The sequence below is a fragment of the Dermacentor variabilis genome, chromosome 10 (genome assembly GCF_050947875.1).
Source record: "Dermacentor variabilis isolate Ectoservices chromosome 10, ASM5094787v1, whole genome shotgun sequence".
Taxonomy (NCBI): Eukaryota; Metazoa; Arthropoda; class Arachnida; order Ixodida; family Ixodidae; genus Dermacentor; species Dermacentor variabilis.
In genome coordinates, this window is record NC_134577.1 from 96,853,204 (window position 1) to 96,867,345 (window position 14,142).

Consider the following 14,142-nt stretch of genomic DNA (forward strand, 5'->3'; position numbering starts at 1 on the left):
TTTTTAGCCTAATGTGACAAAATTTTCTGTGCACAAATGACTACAAAGGTTTGTCATGACAAGAAAATTTTCATACATGTTTACACACTTACTTGTATATATTTTTCCTTTTAACGTGTTTCACCGGCTAACAAATGTTAGGTTACCGCTGAGCGCATGACGCGCCTGCTTGTATCAGAACCTTCTGGATCTTTCTCACCATTTATACAATTTTACTATGCTGTAGTCGAACCTATCGTAGTCGATTTCCAGGCGCAATATGAATACGAATGTGAATTCTTGAAGGCTTGCAAGCACCAATGGTTGGGCTACAATCTTCAACAAATCATGCATGAATATCCGACATACGTTGACGTCTGCGCTCGCAACTATCTTTCTGCTCGAGTGTAACTCGTTTTTTGGTTTCCCGTACCCCGATAAGTTAGTTGCGTGACTCAAGGTTCTTACAAGTGTATTGTCCACCATGACTACAACGTGGAATATTGTAGAGGTGCTTGTTGTGACCGGATACACCCAGCGAGCCATTAAAAGAACGTGAACATTGTCATCGGTTAGCGAGCTTGCCACAACATAAGACTACCGCACGAGTACACTCATGTGGCCGAGAATACCAGGAACATCATGGCCGAATCAGCAGTCCCAATGACAATCTTTGTGTTGCCAATAACGATCACGCTGCAACAACAAATGGAGCCACCACTCTTCCATAGATCGTCGTTTAAGATCCGGAAAGCTGGCTAACCGAAGCGTAAATCGCTACAAGTAACAAATGAAAGTGCGACTAGCTGCGTCACGACTATTTCTCATTAATAGACACCACTAGGACGTGGTTTAAAAAACGAGACTCCGGCATAAAAGCCTGGGAGCTGCTTTGCGTGGGCTTCCTACAAACATTCACAAGCGGCGTGAGCAAGAAGCCGGTTAAAACCATGATATAAACGTTTGTGCAGCTATGGACTGAGGACATCGCGATCTTTACGGAAAATATGAACCGCCCGTTTGCACGCCGACCCAGACAGGTTGGATAAGAAAGCATGTTTTCTCATGTGCAATTTGAGGCAAGAGATTTACGCCGGACTGATTCGTAAACTTGCCAAGACCGTCGCGAAATTCCTAAAAGAAGCTACATCAGCAAGACGCTGGAAATGCGCACTCGGCAACATAGCCGCCTCATGCTTTCGCTGAAGTGAAAAATACAAGGCCTAGGTTCTGACAAGCTTCCAAAGCCCATCGGAGCCGTTTTACGCGAATAAGTGCCTAGGATGTTCGGTTCGACGCAGTCTCAAGTAGCCTCAATTGCGGACATCGTCTGAGGGCCTATCCAGCAGTTATGATGAGTTTCTGGGTCTTCGCAGCTCAAGCAGGAAGTGATGACCTACATCGCTCTCATCCGCCGTCGACGTCCCTCTCCGCGCCGGCACCAGAGTGCTGGAACTCTTGAATTCCGTAGCCTAGTTGCCGCCACGAAGCCAGCCGCCCATCCCCTCAGTCAACTCCCCAAGGAAGAGACACGTATGGTGTGCACCCGATCACCGCCCGCTCTGCTGTCACTGCGGATGTGCTGGCCACGTCTACTGTCAATAACCATACCTTAACATGGTACTACCATGCTTCGCGCGCTAAATCTCTTCGTCCATAACGAGGCGAGAGACCACGTTAAATTCCCAACTATTTGACCAACTCGGGAAGGAGCCCGACGATTTTCCCGATCGTCCTGGCCGTGGCACAACCTCTCACTGCAGTGCCCACAGCACCCTGGCCCAATACGTGGCCACTATATTCATGAGCCCATATTCAGTAGACTGCACGACGTAGAAATCTGCACGTCGTAGCAACCACACGCTGAAATTTCGACGTACCTCCGAAGGAAACACACGCCGCCTACAGAGGATGCGACTAAACTGCGAGGCAATGCGATCCAGACTTCATTCGACGCTACGAAATAACTAACGCAGCAATAACGACTAGCAACCTCGACGTGTTTTTGGATGTTCACACAGTCGCCGCGTTAGTGGACACAGGAGCCGACTACTCCGTCATGAGGGAATCCTTCACCGTGCAGTCGATGCAACTTGTGATTACATGATAATGCCTCGGAATCCATGCAGCTGGAGGTCAGCTGACAACGCCGACATGCTATGCTACCGCACGTCACCGCAGAAGAAAATCTCGACGTTCTCACCTTACTACAGCGTGCAGAAGAAGCACTACAACCTGCGCGCCTACCCGTCAAGTACAAGCCAATGACCGACAGCCGAAGCTACAATCTTGGACGAAGATATGAGAAGCAGCAGCCCAGCGATAGTGTTTGCGCTTGGACCCCAATACACCGACGTGCACTGAGCGAAAATCTGTGAAACGCTCGCATGTATCAGAACATTCTCGGTTATCTTCACTGACTGTATCTGTGGCGTACGTTTTAGTGGGACCTGTTGTAGTTAGATGCATGCGTGATGCGAATAGTGTTGTACATTCTAGAAGGCACACGAGCATATACGATTACGCTGGAATCTTCGAATAATCCTTTATAAATAACCGACGCACTTGAGACGCAAATAAGCTTTACGACAATCGACACACGTGCTCGGCGCTTATATATTACTTCAGTGTGGCTTCTTTTGTGGACACATGTTTGCCCAATAAAGAGTTGATTCTCTGACTCACGCTTATTGCTACTGTGTTCCTCACCCTCCCTACAACGGGAAAATATCGAGGAATAGCGATTATTGTAGTGTAAATTTATTTGGTTTATTCAGAGTTTCTAGGCTATGACGCCTTGCCAGACGTACCAGATTGGCTCGTTTTAAGAGATTCCCATTGGCATGCCCAGCCCCCGCCTTTTGTCTGTCTTTTTTAGCTCGTACCCAGCGCCTGCCGACCGCTTCGGGGTCGGGCGACTCACGCTCGGCTTGCCGCAGCTTGCGGTGCTGCTCACCTCTTCTCGCTTGGCGCTCAGTCTCTCCATCGACAGGCGAACAGATACATCCATAGCGCTCACAGATCCCGGAGCAACAGCCAGGAGATACGAACCCAGCGTGCCTCCTTTTACGTCGCCGCGCCACGGCGCACTTCTCTGTACCTCCAAGCGCCCTCCTTTACCTGCGCTCGGTCCCCTGCCGCAGCTCGGCAGCCTCCGACTTGACCTCCCTGATTTCAATAGGTGGACTTGTACGCTTTAGCGTAAAAATCACTCATCCAGGTGGAACGCATCTACGTTCAGTCCCAGTGCTCCAATTGCAGATGTACTGCTGGCGTCAAATAAAACGTGAATGCTGGCGCGCGTATCCGCTTTTACTTTCAAGCGAGAAAGCAAACGTCAAAGATAACAGAAGCGACAATATTTCAGTATAGGGCGAGCGTCATCGCTCAGTGAGGTACAACTGGGTGTGCGCACCTGTCAAAGGTGGTGACTGGCCGACGGCTTGTACTATGCCTACAGTTAAGCTTCGAATGTCCACTGTTCGCGTCTCATTTGACGCCAGTAGCACAATATTTTAGCGCATTATTGCAAGGGAGAAAACGGGACACGGACTGAAAGGCAACGAGATGCGTAACTATGCTTTGTTCAGTTTGCTACACTAAACATGGAGATCGGGAAAGCATGTGCAATAAAGTAGTAAAGCAGGAAACGGTCTTTTCCTTGGATATGGTACAACACAAGCAGAAGAAGTAGCAATCGCCCTAGCTGCCTCGGACTCTAATTCTAAATATATCATTACGGATGCACGTGGCGCGTGCCGTAATTACGAGGCTGGTTGGTTCACCCTATTGGCCGAGCGAATACTGAGAAACTGCAGCAAGGATGTCGATCCTACGCCCGCTGTATAGTTCGGACTCCTGGCCATCAGGGCCTTCAAGGGAGTGAAGCTACTGATGCGGCAGCCCGAGCACTCACTTACCGGACGTCCCGTTTTGCCCCTGAGGTCCTGGAACAAGAAGGCGCAATTCTCGTAACTTTCAAAGACATTTCTACCTATGATAAGGATAGCCATCGCCGGTACCCAGCCCCAGCTAAGAGACTTGAGAAAGCGAACGAACGCGTTCTACTTCGCTTATACACCAACACAATGCTGTGCCGGGCAGTAATGAAACATTTTGATCCTGCGATCACTGGCAGGTGCCAACACTGTGGCGAGGTGGCTGACACTTATCACATGGTGTAGGCCTGCCAGCGAAATTCGACTCTCGCCCCCCAACCCAAACCTACCCGAGAGGACTGGGAGGCAGCCCTGCTTGGTTGCTCAGACCTTCAGGCCCAAAAGTTCTTGGTCAAGAGGGCCAGGCTGGCAGCTTCGACCAATGGGGTCCCGGACTAGGGACTCCACCTAGTATGTAGGGCTCCTGCGTGAGTCCACACCTCTCTTTCTTAATAAATGCTTTCCACCACAACCACCAGTGCTTTCACGAGCAACAATCTGTTACCAGCAAGATGTGCACTTCACTCTGAGAGAACCATGAAAAAAAGAAGCGATATCATTCAATAAATGCGCATTTTTGTTTTTGTAGTTGTAAGGAAGGATTCGCGTGCGTAGATTATTCGGCGAAAAGATAGCAAGGTTTATCGGGGCGCACATGCTAGCGTTCAAGCGTGCAGAGACGCGTCAAGGTAGTGGCGCACTCAAACGTCTCGCTTTTTTTTCCAGTCCTGCGGTATCATTTTAATCGTGACCCCGAAGTAACAAAAGTTTTATTAGTTTTCTTTCTCGGCATTGAGTGCGCATGCGCGGTGATTCAATAACGCGCTGTAGACAGTACACGCCAGTTATAGGACATCGACACATCAGTCATGGCTGAAGAAAGCAGCAACGAATATACGCCTCTTGACTTAAGCATGAAGAACGAAGCAGCACCAAGTACAAGCCGCGACGGTACCCAGGGCGCTTCATCTACTTTGGGCGCCTACAGAACGTGAGCTTTACCACTTTTCAATTTTTTCTTTGAATACTGTTCCACTTAGACACGACCCATATAATAGGCTTTAATATCTGTACATTTGTTCGCACCTAAAATGGGTCTTCTTGAGAGCGAGCTTGAGCTTTGAAATCGGAGGCGTTCTTAGATCAAGACGAGTCGACGCAAGGGTGGTTCGAAAATATTTCTGCACGCTCGTGGTATTTGATTGTTTGAACGAGGCGCGTGGGTGCCATCACTCGAGGGAAGAGGAGGAAGAACGCTCTCTGGCTCTCGAGCTGTCGGCTGAACTGGGCAGCGCTGCATTATCCCTCGTAAATACATTTTGTAAACGTCGCCAGTTTTAATGCTTAGTTCGCGTAACATTCTGGTCGAGGATGTCGTTCCCCGTCCTCGCCACAGAGCTCCGCAGCGACCGCACCGTCCTGCTTTGCGCCATTCCTCCCGGTGACACCTCGTCTCCTTCTGCTCCTGCGACCCCAACAACAACGTGCCATGTTCAGCGCAAAGTCAGCTCTTTAGCGCTCAGGATAAGATTTTTCAGAACATGTCGCGAACGTATACTGATTGAAGCAAATGTTTTTCATTGATGAATAAGTCTTGCACTCCACACACGCGATGGCGTGCCGTAGTTAATTGTCCCGGGAACACATTAAACATGGTTTCACCTCTTTTTTTGTCACAGCTAGTAACTGTCTGACGAATACTTCCTTAATTGTAGGAATGCTGACGATGCCTTGCGCTACCAGGGGAAAACACACCACACGCCGATGACCGACGAGACTTGCAGTGTCGACGGTATGTAGGCGACTGTCACTCGCCTTCACCACAAATATAGCAGATAGTACCTACGGTTACTGTGGTAGAGGCACATTTATTGCGTATAAAGATGAACTTTACTAGTGCGGCCAAGACGGTTTCCGCATGAGCCTGCTTATAAATGTTCCTACTAAGGATTTTGTGCTCATCTCAATATATCCAAATTCATACATAACCTATGCAGTAGAAGTTTTTGAATGAAATTCTTCTTGTATCGGTGGGCTGGTAAAGCGCGCTCCAAGATGATGAGGGTAGAATCCGATACTGTACATTAACCCGCCGTGGTTGCTCAGTGGCTATGGTGTTGGGCTGCTGAGGACGAGGTCGCGGGATCGAATCCCGGCCATGGCGGCCGCATTTCGATGGGGGCGAAATGCGAAAACACCCGTGTGCTTAGATTTAGGTGCACGTTAAAGAATCCCAAGTGGTCGAAATTTCCGGAGTCCTGCACTGCGGCGTACCTCATAATCAGAAAGTGGTTTTGGCACGTAAAACCCCATTATTTAATTTTTAAATACTGTACATTCCATGTAGTGATTAATTCACTCGTAAATGGAATCAGCGCTTGACCATCGGTGTACAATTTTCTTTGCCAAGCAGAGTCTCAGTGAATTTGACCTACTAACATAACAATAATGTTTCCCTTAAACCTTAAAGCAAACTCCAAAAAGCAAGTGCTTTGGTGCGAATGCCATGTGTGATGTGCAATTAGGGCGGCGTTTCAAATTGTTTTACTAGAGAGTCATAATTGTGCTGTTATGTTTTAGGCAGGGTGTGAGAATTGCTCATAAATAGCATGTTACAAGCAGCAGACATATCCCGCTGCGGCCGAATGCAGTAGTTACAGCGCACAATTTGGGGCACCTCAAAACAGTTACTATTGGAACTCTTGGTTCTTTTATACCAAGCAAGCCAAGCCACAACCGCAGCATAAACAAACTTAAAAAGTTAATGAAAATGCAGCACAAGGAGAAACAACATTTTTGGGTACTTGTTTGCGTTCGGTTGAAATAAACCTTTACCAAATATCCGAACTATGGGCACCTGAAACATACATTTTTCGTATGGACAGCGTAACAATCCCTTACCCAACGATTTCCAATGAGTGTGCCACTACATCAAAATTGTAACGCTTTTTCAACGAGAAAGACTACACCATGGTGGAACACCAGCCTTTCAAACTCAATGTTCTATTTTTGTAAGGTGATTAGCTTTCCTTGGATGCCTCAAGCATTATTCGTTCTGCCAGTATCCGCACAACCTCTTTCGCAGACCTGACGAACATTGCGACTTCAACGGCGCGACTCCTGAAGTTCGCAATGCCAGACAATAAAAATGAGTTCTTTATTTTCGCCTATGCTATCACGCTGGAGTTCATTCGAAGCTGAAACTCATGTCTTTCGTTCCGGTGGTTCGGAATCCGCGTTTAATGTTTTCTGTGGCGTACAAAGGCGTAGACAATAAGTCATCTGGGTGTAGTAATGCCCTACACATTCTTAGCCAGCTCCCACCCACTCTCTCTTCGTATTGGAAACTAAAGGGCATTCTAAAATACGGCGTGTCCCTGCAGTTTTAATGCTAAGTGCAGTAGCATCGATGGTCATACTGAAGAGAGTTCTGTCGCAATTTCCGTCTTTTATGTCTCTCACGTTTTCCTTTCAGTTTCACGCTATTTCTGCACCAGTATAGGGAAGGTATGTACCTAGCTGCAATAGTTGCAGCGCTATCCATAGAGTACACACTTTTAACGTGCTTTGAGGCCTTCCGTTGCATAGTTTAGCAACATTGTCCCATGAATTACCACTTCTGCATTTCTTTCCAAGCTAATTTGCTGTCTGCAATACGACTCTTTCGTATGCGCATTGAGCAATCTTTTTGAAAGTTTTCGTATAGCCTATTGATGGGCTACACAGGAACATTGGCGAGGTGACGCGTGGTCGTAATGAGCTGGTAAACCTGCACTGCTTACAGCCGGCGCTTAGGGACTGCACCTACACGAGTCACCAAATGGAGTTCGAATAACTTCTTTCTGAAAGACGAGTACGTCGTTCGATGATGCACATATGGGTCATAGAAGGTGAATAAATTAAGGGCATACGGGAAACAAAAATTTATATTCCCGGTAGATGTGCGTCCTCTGTCTTTCATTGTCGTCGTCTGCGTCGGGCTATGTCTGCTGCTCGTAATTAATGAACAATAAGCAAGAACTTCGTGAGGCATCTAGTGCGCATATTACTGGGTAACACAGCAAATATATTTGGTCAAAGGTTTAACGCTCAAGAGACAGACATGTCGTTTTTAACTTCGAGCACTGTCGTGTTCTGCCCGCGGGTTGAGATAAAACGTGATATTCGCCAGAAGAATCCTACACTACACAATCTTGATCGTGCTCGCCTTCCCCATCGCCACATAGTTCTTGCATGCATTCAAGACATGTATAAAGGACCGCGTATGGAAGCACCGCAGTAAAGTTTCCCTACCACTAAAATCTTCTTGCCTAGCACCATAAGCATGAACTATCCATTTCCATGAATCGCGCTTGCACTAGGCGAATTAACATCTTTACTATACTTTTATGCCATATAGGTGTCACTAACAATGGCAGCACACGTTGCCAGCACTTGGGGTCCATCAGGAGCATCGATAACGTGAGGCCCAGCACAAGTCGCGCTGGCATGGAAGAAGCATCAGCCAAGTTTGAAGACAGCGCCACGTAAGTTCACATTTAGAAAAATTCCATAAAATGCAACTCAGAGTCGACAGGATTGGCTACCCGCGTAACAATATGCCCCTACTCGGTAATTTCTCCTTTGGAGGGCTAGCTCGGATGGCTGAAACAGGTACTGCATCATCACTTTTGAGCGTTCGGGTGGCGCGGCTGGCCTTGACAAACTTCACGGCTCCAACAGCGCGACCGGGCACCACACGGAAGTGTACACACCCGATGCCACAACCACGAAGCTAGACAAGCTCGCCCGATTTTCCATCCTGTTAACACGCCGCAATGTGCGGTACACTTGCAGGTTTGCTCCCCATTCTGGAATATGTAAAGATTGTGAAGGAAAGATGCTCATCCGAGTCGAGGCTCCTCAAATGAAACAGGGTATTCCTGTTTTCCTGTAAAATTCCTTTGAGAATTACACCAGCACTCACGCACTTGAGCGAGGGACGCAAGTTCCGATGACTTAAGTGCCAAATAGCAGCTGCTGTTCAGATTATATGGTGTCAGCATAAAGGAGAACCTTTATCTCAGGTTACGATACCTAAGTACACTCTAACAGACAAATGAATATGCTTCGCAACACATTGTACGCGTATTGAAGCTTGCGGCATTTAAAACAATATGATATCGTATCTGACGCTGTTGCATATTAGATTCGTGATATACTTAAGAAAGCTTTAAGAAACTGCAGTAACAAAGTTACGTCTTTATTACTCAGAAATAAAAATACCGCCATGATTCAATCAACTGCACCAAATACGACATTTAAAGTGCTCAAAATTGATGTATTACACTGCGCTCTGAAATTTTCTCTTTTAAGGGTAGATCATTCACCAGTATTTGGACACATTGTATACATTTCAATGAAATTGCAAATCAATATAAAGAATGTTGTCTGCTTACGAGGCCCCAACTGATGCAGCTAATAGAACTGCGATATATATCTTATTCATGTAGTTAACTTTGGAAATTCTAAGCGTCAATTCTCTTTAAACTTAGTGATTTCATACTTTTTACCACTTGCGAGCCTGAATAAAATTTATGATGGGTAATTGGCCGGTATTTAAATGGCTCTATCAAACGAAGTCTGACTGTTTGATAGCTCTAATTTCTTCATTAACTAATCCGGTATTGATACCGGCTAAGCTGGCATGATTAGAAACGACGTACAAGGTAACAACACATCACTGCAAACAAACTATAACATCGCATGAGTCATGTAAACAAAGGCAACAAGCATAAATCAAAGCACATTACCGTAAGAAAAGCGCCCAATGTTCATCTAGTGCTTTGCGTAGACATTTCAAATGAGCTACTGGCTTTACAAAAGACAAACACCGTGTGCGCTGTCTCTGCCCCACTGCCCGTTGTATTTTGCTTCACCAAACGGTTGAAAAGATGTCGTACCAGTAATGCCTTAACTCAACGCTTGCAGCGTTCATTAGCTTACCGAGAAAAAAAGAGAATACTAACTTCTTCGGCAGCATATTTCATTCAATGCACAGAAAAATACTCTGGGGAAATCATTATGTGTGTGTCCTTCTCACGATGCATTCGACAGGAACGGCGTGCAGTTCGAATGCGTCAAATATAAAATGACTCCATGCAAACACTGCAGGAAAACTTGAACACCGTAGTTTTTCTTCGTATTCGTTATGTGGAACTTCATTTAAGACACGTGATGTGCTATGGGCAGTCAGTCCAGGTCAGAAATAAAGCGAATAGTTCGCCATTCCGCAATGTCTATTTGTTAAAGCGAGAGACTCAAGTGGCTAATTGCAATGGCTTATACCCGGAAAATGCGCCTCTAGTGCAGTGAGAGAAAAATAACATCATCATGAAGGTTTCATACCTCCGTAAGCAAGCAATGATGTAATGGCTGGATATGAACGAAGGAAAGAAAGAAACATCTAAAGAAGGAACGAGCGAACAAACGAGCGACGGAAAAAAGGAATAGGTCAAAAGAGAAAAGAAATAACCTTTAAGTATTGCATTAGGTTCTCCCATGTGACGTTGAGGAGGTGAACCTACAGTGCCAAACTTTAATTTGAACTGCGGCTCACTATGTCTGACCCGTCAGATCGTACAACATAACTAAAGGCATAAGCTCGCGTGAAGCAGGCTTTCGTCTTCAGGTGTTTGAAGAATGTAACGTGCTGCCGAACTTTTTTTACTATTCCTAGCCGACAATCCATCCTTAAAAATCCACTCACCATTAGAATAGCCCATAATTCGAAGTTTGTGAGCGCCTGTGTACGTGCTTTCATTTCGCGATATATTGACGCAAATATTTCGAAAGACACGTAGCAGAGGTCAAGCGCGACGGCTTTTTTAAATGACTGATCGAAGAATCCATTGTTATAGGTGGTGGAGCTTGCTTCCATAAAATAGTACACAATTCACGTCAAGCATAAAATCCAGATTGGAAAACAATCGCAAACCAAGACAACCAAACCAAGCAAACCAATCAAGCCGGAGCGAGAGCCGACGCGAGGTGATCGTAGGATGAATTGAGCCCTCTGGCTGAGACCAGATGCTAGTACGAAACCAGCGGTCGGTAGGTCAGCATAAAGCCAGTTTTGCGCGCTCATATCATTGAAGGGGCAGCTATCATTGGTCTCCGCCTCTCGACCCTTCAAGGCTCGCTTCACCTGCTGCTCCGCGTTCGCTCTTTCATTTTTCGCTCTTGCGCTCATTCGCTCGGTCACGCCGCCGACGCTCGCCGCAAGAATGAGTTAAGAGCTGCGTAATAAAACGGAGACTTATTCTATGGGATGCAAACAGTCTTTTTCAATGCCAAATGCCTCACTTCCGAGGGCACGTTTCTGGACTTTTGCTTGAATACTGCTTGTGAGCATGCTGAAGACGGAGTTCTATTTTTAATACTTAGACCGGGTACTTTCACCTACCATCACTGACAGATATTTCTACTCTCCTGCACGTGTTTCATGTAGGATATACATGACGTATTAGACATTGCAAAGCTTCTCTTATGCTGGCATCTCGTACGAGGGCAGTTCTTAATTTTCAGTTTAGCATCACAGGCTACCGAAAAGACCACTGTTCAATTTCTGCCAATCTAGAACCGAAATCGAGCGCTTAATATCAATCCAGAAACTTAGCTCTAAGATTGAGCGAGTCGCCTTACGATTAAGGAGCGATTTGGTTTGTCAAACTCTCAATGGGCCAAAATCTTTTTGTCTTCCCATAAGAACAATCGGCTGTATTGAGCTAAGTTGTCCCTATTTTTCCAGGAATGCTACTGGAACCAGAGGAAGAGAACAGCAAGTGCTCTGCGGTGCCAGTGGAAAGGTTTTCAGCAGACGGGACACCTCGCACGGGCAACCCAATGAAATCACGGACCGTACAGCCCCCATGTTCAGAGCACGTGATCGATTACCTGTCAAGAAGTCGAACCACAAATGCGTAATATGTGGTAAATTGTTAAGCCGTACTACTACTCTAAATGCACATTACCGCGTGCATACAGGCGAGAGCTCCTACAAATGCAAAATATGTCATAAAATTTTCGCGCACAGGGGCAGTTTCCATTGGCACCAAAAGATTCACACAGGAGTGAAACCATATATTTGCCAAATATGCACTAAACCATTCAAAAGCAAATGGGAACTTACCAGGCATCTCGGGTCGCATAGTAGCGATAGACCTTTCGTTTGTGAAATCTGTAATCTCTCCTTCAAACGCAGGTCACATCTCCGAAGTCACCAACGTATTCACGAGGGTAAAATGCTGTACGAGTGCAAGCAGTGTGGATTTCGTTCCTCAAAGAAAGAAAACCTAGACTCACATCTCTGCGAAAATATTATTTGCCACTTGTGTGGAGGTTCGTTTACAGATGAATCTCAACTGATTGCACATCTCGTGACGCATAGGGGTGGGCAGTCTTAACATTGTGACTAGTGCGAAAGTAAAGTAAATCACCCACGGATGTTGCATAGGAATGTGACCGTGAAGTCGTACAGGAACCGACATTCCGACATTCTCCCACAGCGCCGGCAAACTAACATCGTGTGGATTGACGGGCTTCTTTTGGCGTTTAAACTGCTGAGTGAAATGCGAGGCGTAATGTATGCCGCTTGATTTTTCGTAATTACGAGACAAAACGTCGTCTCCAGCAAAATTTGTCATGCTTGAATATCTTAAATATCGAAGTATACAGCAGGTCCTAACTAGAACCCACTGTTACCACAACTCAGTTGTTCGCCAACGTAGCTTTAGCAACCTCATTTCTAGACAAACCCTAATGAGTCGCAATTTTGTGTTTTTTGCTAATAGAAGGTTGGAATGTTCGCACAAGATGATTGACACCTCATTGAGTTTTGTGCAAGCGTTTTGACAGTGTACTCCTCAACAAGATTTATAAACATGCCTCCGAAAATTCTGCAGTGCACCTCTCATTAGGAACCATTTAAAAAAGGCGGCACTGTGTTCTTATCATCTAATAACTAATGAAACTAATCTCTTCCAATAATTCAGGTCCTTAGGCATTCCTGCCTCCCAGAGTCTGCCTTTAGAACAAGGCATGGGTAAATTTATATCCCTTACAAATTGTTGAATAAACGTCATTTTTCGGTTCTCTTTAGCTCTTGTATCGATACCGGAGACTTTGAATCATTACAATGCTGATGACAACAGTGAGACTGTACTAGACTCAAATCATTTGGAGCTTATCCATATATCATCTTCCACTACGAATATTTTAGGTATTGCCGTATTCTGGTGGAAACTCTGCTAGATTTAAAGCCCAGTTTTTTATTCACTTTGGAGTTTCTCTTTTGACTTGCGCTTCACTCTAACTATAGCTGTGGAATGTTTTAGCCTGATGTGACAAACTCATGCATGCGAGCAATGACAAGACGAGTGCGATGCAGTTTTTATTTCTATTATTGACATGAGTTCTTCTGTATCTTTTTCCAGCGAACGCGTTTCACCGAATAACAAATGTTAAGTTACAGCTCAGGGCATGAGGCACCAGCATTTATCAGAACGTTCTGCAATATTGTCGTCGATCCTATCTTTTTCCTATCTTGTAGTCGAGTCGTTTGTATTCAAATCGCACGCGCAACGCGAATACATTTGTGCATTCTGGAAGACACGCGAGCACCAACCATTACGCTGGAATCTTGTACGAATAATGTGAGAATAATTGATGCTCCTCAATCGCAAATCATTTGTTGGACGATCGACTCATGTGCACGACACTATCTTTCTGCTCGAATGTAACTTGTTTTGTGGGTTCCGGTTCGCCCAATAAAGAGTCCTTCATGACTCAGTTCTTCTGACTGTGCTGTTCACCGTCACTACAACGTGACCTCTTGTAGAGGTGTTTCGTGGACACCGCATAAATCCTACCAGCCGTGAAAATAACGTGAAAATTGATATGGACGGGCCAACTATCTGCATGCTACGACTACCGGTCAAGTACGCACCTCTGCCTGAGAAGGCTAGGAAGAAAAAAATAAATGAAATTATGGGGTTTTACGTGCCAAAACCACTTTCTGATTATGAGGCACGCCGTAGTGGAGGACTCCGGAAATTTCGACCACCTGGGGTTCTTTAACGTGCACCTAAATCTAAGTACACGGGTGTTTTCGAATTTCGCCCCCATCGAAATGCGGCCGCCGTGGCCGGGATTCGATCCCGCGACCTCGTGCTCAGCAGCCCAACAC

At 45.8% G+C, this 14,142-nt stretch overlaps 1 protein-coding gene across 1 annotated transcript; it reads left to right on the forward strand.

Moving 5' to 3' along the window:
* Nucleotides 1–4,780: 4,780 nt before the first annotated feature.
* LOC142560831 (uncharacterized) lies at nucleotides 4,781–12,418 on the forward strand. The gene is made up of 4 exons (XM_075673209.1): nucleotides 4,781–4,908; nucleotides 5,633–5,709; nucleotides 8,317–8,443; nucleotides 11,707–12,418. Exons 1-4 carry the CDS (start codon nucleotides 4,787–4,789, stop codon nucleotides 12,359–12,361), a joined length of 981 nt encoding a protein of 326 aa, XP_075529324.1. The 5' UTR covers nucleotides 4,781–4,786; the 3' UTR covers nucleotides 12,362–12,418.
* Nucleotides 12,419–14,142: the final 1,724 nt, after the last annotated feature.